This window comes from Pogona vitticeps, chromosome 6, assembly GCF_051106095.1.
Source record: "Pogona vitticeps strain Pit_001003342236 chromosome 6, PviZW2.1, whole genome shotgun sequence".
In the NCBI taxonomy this organism is placed as follows: domain Eukaryota; kingdom Metazoa; phylum Chordata; class Lepidosauria; order Squamata; family Agamidae; genus Pogona; species Pogona vitticeps.
The window spans coordinates 42,444,322-42,450,162 of NC_135788.1; the positions used below are offsets into that span (position 1 = coordinate 42,444,322).

Genomic DNA, 5,841 nt, shown 5'->3' on the forward strand with positions numbered 1-5,841 from the left:
CAAAACTCTGCATTTCCCGGAGTACGTAAACTACACTTCCCAGCAGGCAGCGGAGCACAAAGTTTCCTTTTCCCGCCCCTCCGCTGTCGCAAAGCATTGTGGGAGTCAGGTCTCTTCCTTTCCGGCTTCGGGCGCCGCTAGGTAAGGATCTGTGTGCGGGTCGTGTCTGGTTTAATCCGTCACCATCCTAGATTCAGGAGGCCTCTGGCCGCCTCGTTGGAGCTCTGCCTCACGGGTGGAGAGGGTCGGGGTAGAGGGCGGCTGAGTTGTCCCAGAAAGGAAGGGATTGTTTAGCGGGCTTGGGTGGCGGGCCTCGGGCCTTCGCTCGCCTGACCGGGTGGCCTGACTAGAAGGGCTTAAGGGAGGTCTCTGGGAAGGAGTCGGGGAGAGGGCCTTCTGCCTGCTGGTGCCTCCGTTGGGAGGCATCGCCCCCATGGTATCGGCGCTTTCCCTTCTGCGCAGGAGGCCAGCGGAAGTCCGCAGGGGCGCAACTCGCGCTTTCCTTGCTCTAGAGTAGTTATAGAGGCCATAACCCAGCTATGATAGTGCAACTACTGTAACTGGCACGTGGAAACCGTCACGTTTCAATCCAGCATCTCTCGTTTAAGAGGCCAAGGAGCAGAGGATAGGAACAGTTCTGAGTCTAGAGAGTTGGTTGATGCCACTGAAAACTAGAGAGATGAGCAGATAGTGTGCTTAAAGTAGCTTTGCTTGTGACCCATTAAAGTAGATGGGAAACTTGGGTTGTGTGTTTGTATTCTAAAGGAGCGATTGCAATTTTCTGAAAGGTGTGGGAGTTCATTGTGGGTTTAGGTTTACAAGAAAGTGAGTGTAGTAAGAACTTCCACTTGTTAAGCAGTTATTGTGAGGGGTTCGACTTTTTTTTGGAAAATTTTGACTCCTGCAGGTTGCAATGAGACTGAAACAATGTGTGAAGAAGGGTGAAGACACAGCAGCGAAGTATAATGTGACAGTGTTTGAATTCTGTGTGTTTTGTGAAGTTAATACAGTATAGTACTGTACTGCACAAGTAGCTTTCAAAGCAAACTGCAGATCCTGAGTTTGATGTTCTTTAGATTCAAAATAACAGCATTTCTGAGAGCTAGTAAATACTGTTAGGGCCATATGCATTTATATTCTTTTATCAGGGCATTTATGAGGAATAGAGGTGCCCCCCCCCCAAATCACAGCAGTTTTGCTGTGGATCTGTTTATTGATAGTATGAAAGATTTTGAAACACCCACGGTCTTGATCAGCATTAGGTGGAAGACGTGGACAAATGATTTGTGAACTCTTATACACCTCCTGTTAAGAATTGTACCATATTAGTAGAGAATTGAAGCACCATTTGTAGAAGCTAATGTTAGTATATAGAGGAAATTCATGTAATTTTAATATGTCTTTCTTTTTTATCAGTTAAGCCACAATGGGTGCCTATAAGTATATTCAGGAATTATGGAGGAAGAAACAGTCAGATGTGATGCGTTTCCTGTTGCGAGTTCGCTGCTGGCAGTATCGCCAGTTATCTGCTCTCCATCGAGCTCCCCGTCCTACCAGACCAGACAAAGCTCGTAGGCTGGGATATAAAGCTAAGCAAGGTACTTGCAACTTCAGTGATGCAGTAAAATTGAAAGCAGCAGGAAGTGCATCCAGAGAAATGTGCTGCAGTCCAGGCTAAGTAAAACTTTCTAGCTCTGACATACCATAAGGTTCATTCATTCATTCTGTGCTTATTTTTCTTTTTTGTGCAACAGACTAAAGTAGCCTTCCTTCAGGACACTTGTGGATTTTGCCACATATTTGGTTCTGTGTTTAGCACATATGTTCCTGGTAGTACTGAGCATACACTTCTCTCTTCAGTGATGCTGGGATTATGGGCGCTGGACCCTCATGGAGTTCACATTTGGTGTATAACTCTTTATGCCCTCAGAAGCATAACTACAAAGCATAAACAATTTCTTCACGCACATGCACAGAACAGTTCTCTATTGGGGGTTCTCTTCCATGCCATTAATAATCTTCCATATAGTACCACGTGTAATGAGCCTTAAAGGTTTTTATGATCTCCTGATCTAGAGACTGAATTAGAGATGTTGTGTTTGTGGGCAAGTAGATCACTTTGACATCTTCAGTTTTGAACTCATGGGGTTTGAATGGCCAGGGGCACAGTATTTCTTGAATATTTGTTACTGAAAAAAAATCCATGTACTGTACAACCAAAATCACACTGCTCAGACCCCTACAATTCAAGGGAGAATATCTTGAATGTACAAGAATTCCTGCTGCTGTGTTATACTTGTCAACTTACCAAGCAGAAAAGTAGTGTGGCTTGACATCTGTGTGGTTATGCTAAGAATACTAAACCGCAAGAGCACCTCTGTGATGTCAAGGTATTTGAATGGAGGCATCATCTAATCTATGATGGTGAATGTTGCCACTTTAGACACAGTTTATATTGCACTTTACATTCTTCATGTTTCAGGCAATCCCAGATTGTTTAAATTATATGTATAAAAAAGGGTTGTCCAGCAATTGGATGGTTTGTTTTTGTTCAGTAGATTATTCATAGTAGTAAAAAGCAATTGCTATGAAATCCTGTTTCCTTGGTGTCCTAATATCTACACTTACATCTTAGGTTATGTTATCTACCGCATTCGTGTTCGCCGTGGTGGCCGCAAACGTCCAGTCCCCAAGGGTGCTACGTATGGTAAACCTGTGCATCACGGTGTTAACCAGCTGAAATTTGCCCGGAGCCTCCAGTCAGTAGCAGAGGTGGGTTCCTCTTGTGAGCCTTATCAGCTATTATGATTTTTGCTGTTCTTGAATAGTTTGAAATAATTGAGAATTCTAGTGTTTTTACTGTATGGACATGGTCAGAATTTGTGTTGAGGCCAGAGGAGTCTTAATTTTCTGTAAGTCAACTTAATGTTAACAACTTTTTGGAAAAGAGTGACAGAGAGGCATTCCAGATGTCACGCTGTGAATATAAAGGGGTGGTGTTAATGAATAGCTGTGGTACTGTGAATATTTTTTATTTTTAATAATTACAATTTTAGGTAAGCCATTAGAATATTTTGCTTTGAAGGATTCTTTCATAAGCTTATTCTTTAAATGGTATGTTTAGAGAGGTAAAGAATTGTTTCTGTAAATAAAATTGGACATGTAAAGAATCACAAACATATAGTGAGTAAATGTCCAGTTAATGAAGCATATATACTAGGAACAATAAAGTATTAAGGAAGTAGGATAGTAAGTACAAGATAAAATGGGTGATTGTTTTCCCCCCCTCCATCTTACTATGTTTCTAACGAAAGTTCTTCTAGCATACCATTCTACCACGGTAGTATTAGTTCATCCTCCATTGGAAGCTTAGAAGATTAAAGACTTTCATTCCATTTCCGGTAAAGAAAATAATTTCTCCACAGAAAAGTCCTTGATGATCTTTGTTGAACCTGTAAAATATCATTACTAAATATTTCGTCATTTTCAGTTGTTGATCTGTCATTGTTCCAAATTCCCAGTTGTTCATCTTCTAAGTTCTCCCATAATGCAAGCTTTCTTTTTGTCTAGGAACGTGCTGGCCGCCACTGTGGAGCCCTGAGAGTATTGAACTCTTACTGGGTAGGTGAAGATTCCACGTACAAGTTCTTTGAGGTCATCCTGGTTGATCCTTTCCACAAAGCAATCAGGCGCAATCCAGATACCCAATGGATCACAAAGCCAGTTCACAAACACAGAGAGATGCGTGGGCTGACTTCTGCTGGCAGGAAAAGCCGTGGTCTTGGCAAGGGCCACAAATTCCATCACACAATTGGTGGCTCCCGCCGTGCTGCTTGGAGACGACGCAACACCTTACAGCTGCACCGTTACCGCTGATTTTTTATTTTGCTTACAAATTTCTCTATAATAAAGTCAGCCAAGTGCTCTGGGTTTACACTGTCCAGTGTTTTTATTAAGTGAAGATTGAAAACCTTTCTAAAAAGTCAGCCAAGTGCTCTGGGTTTACACTGTCCAGTGTTTTTATTAAGTGAAGATTGAAAACCTTTCTAAAATCACTAGGTTGTTGACTACAGATAACTAGTTCTTTCCTTGTGGATGAAAAAGAGTATCCTCACAGCAGCTTTAGAAATAAAGCTCAAAATACCAACAGTTGCAGTTGCTTCTTTAGAATTATTCTCTGAATATGTGCCAACTATGGGCAAGACAGTGCATTTTTGGGATGTTTCAAGTACAGGGAAATAATACAAAAAGTAAGCAGCAGGCATAACTTGCATTTTGATTATACCATTGAAAAGAAGTGTAGAATAAAAATATAGCTACGCTGAAAAAATGGTTGTTAGGTAAATAACAGGTGTTAACAAGGGTCATGCCCTATGGGGCTGGACGATCCACTCACTGATTAGACACAGATGGTACGATTCTACGAATGGCGCCGAAGCACGCGGTGCTCGCTACTCTCAGGAGGTGGGAGGACAAGCCTCGCTGCGAGGTCAAAGAGTTGTGAGCAGATTGCGCACTGCGGCACCATTCGTAGAATCGTGCCGTCTGGTGGATTGGTGGGTGGACCATCTGACCCCATGGGGGCTGGACCCTTGTTAACGCCACCCGCGCTGGGATATTCGAATATCAATACCCCCATCTACTGTTTGACCAATAAGTAATGGAATTAAATCAAATTGAAAAGGTTATTTATTGCAAAGGTGATATAACGATTAAAGTCAATTGAAAAGCATAATCCAACACATTTTTGTTGTCCCTTTCAGTATTTTACAGAATTGCAGTCCTTTCCATTCTTCAGGCTTTATGATGTGCCCCATTTGGCTGAGAAATGTGCTTGAAAGCTCTTTGCAGTAACAAAAATATGAGTGACTGGTTTGCAGGCAAAGCCTCTTGTAAAATGTGTTACCATATTCTTTCTGTAATGGGGAGGAATGTGAGAAGTAAGGGAAAACCTTTTCATCTACCTAAATTAATCCACTTACAGGAGTTGGGGAATCAAAGTTCTCGATCAGGATTAGGATTTATTTTGCTTGTAGAGCTTTTCATGCATAGTCTGAGCAGTACGAAATATATAAAAAGTTTCTCCAGACAATTATATACCCAACTCATGTTAGTCTTTTCATATCTATACTGTATACTGCGAGCTGTGCCAATTGAGTTCTGAGTCAGTTGCATCAAAATTGAATTTTGAGAAGGGTGGATTTAATTTAAATCAAGTCAATTTGAATCACAATTTAAATCACTAGTCAGTAAAACTATTTAAATCAAGATTTTTAAATGTAAATTCTTGCTGATTTTAGTTTCATATGTTAATCACTCATTTGGAGAGCTACTTAAAAGATTTTATTTATAGCAATGACATTATATAGGGTACATATTCTTCTATTTGCTTAAACATCAATGTTTATTATCCAAATTGGTTAAAATATCTTTAGAGAAACAAACAACTTCAGACTAACTGCACAAAATCCCAAGGGTTGTAAAGCTGCCCAGAAGGTTTCACAAACTTCAAACTGAGCACTTGAACAAATGTATTCATTGTTTGTACATAGATTTGCAGAACAACAATGGGATTAAAGTCTTTTCCTGAACTTGTTTATACCATTTTTACTATGAAAAAGTATCTCAGCTTGGAAAATTTGGGATTAATTTTATTAGTTTACCAAAAATGTAAATTCTGTAATGAGATACAGCCTCGTGATACATAACTGAGCTGTATTTCATGCTGAACTATAGTGTATCTTAAAAAGAAAACTAGCTTTAAATAGATTTTCCTCCAGAAACATTTCATTAAAATATATTTGATTAAAATTTTAAAAACCCAATTTAAATCAAAGTCTG

At 40.2% G+C, this 5,841-nt stretch overlaps 1 protein-coding gene across 2 annotated transcripts; it reads left to right on the plus strand.

The window, feature by feature from the left end:
• Window positions 1-2: 2 nt before the first annotated feature.
• Window positions 3-3,930, plus strand: RPL15 (ribosomal protein L15). 2 transcript variants are annotated; one of them, XM_073003396.2, is made up of 4 exons: window positions 3-141; window positions 1,417-1,598; window positions 2,636-2,772; window positions 3,571-3,930. In XM_073003396.2, the coding sequence occupies exons 2-4, from the start codon at window positions 1,427-1,429 to the stop codon at window positions 3,874-3,876; spliced, it is 615 nt and encodes a 204-aa protein (XP_072859497.1). In that variant the 5' UTR covers window positions 3-141; window positions 1,417-1,426; the 3' UTR covers window positions 3,877-3,930. The 2 variants fall into 2 exon arrangements, with proteins under 2 accessions (XP_072859497.1, XP_078233415.1); XM_078377289.1 differs by having other exon boundaries at window positions 134-235.
• Window positions 3,931-5,841: the final 1,911 nt, after the last annotated feature.

Coding starts and splice junctions, on each gene's coding strand:
- RPL15 (XM_073003396.2), top strand. CDS start 1,427: ATGGGTGCCTATAAGTATATTCAGGAATTATGGAGGAAGAAACAGTCA. Junction 1,599..2,635: donor GGGATATAAAGCTAAGCAAG/GTACTTGCAACT, acceptor CTTACATCTTAG/GTTATGTTATCTACCGCATT. Junction 2,773..3,570: donor GCCTCCAGTCAGTAGCAGAG/GTGGGTTCCTCT, acceptor CTTTTTGTCTAG/GAACGTGCTGGCCGCCACTG.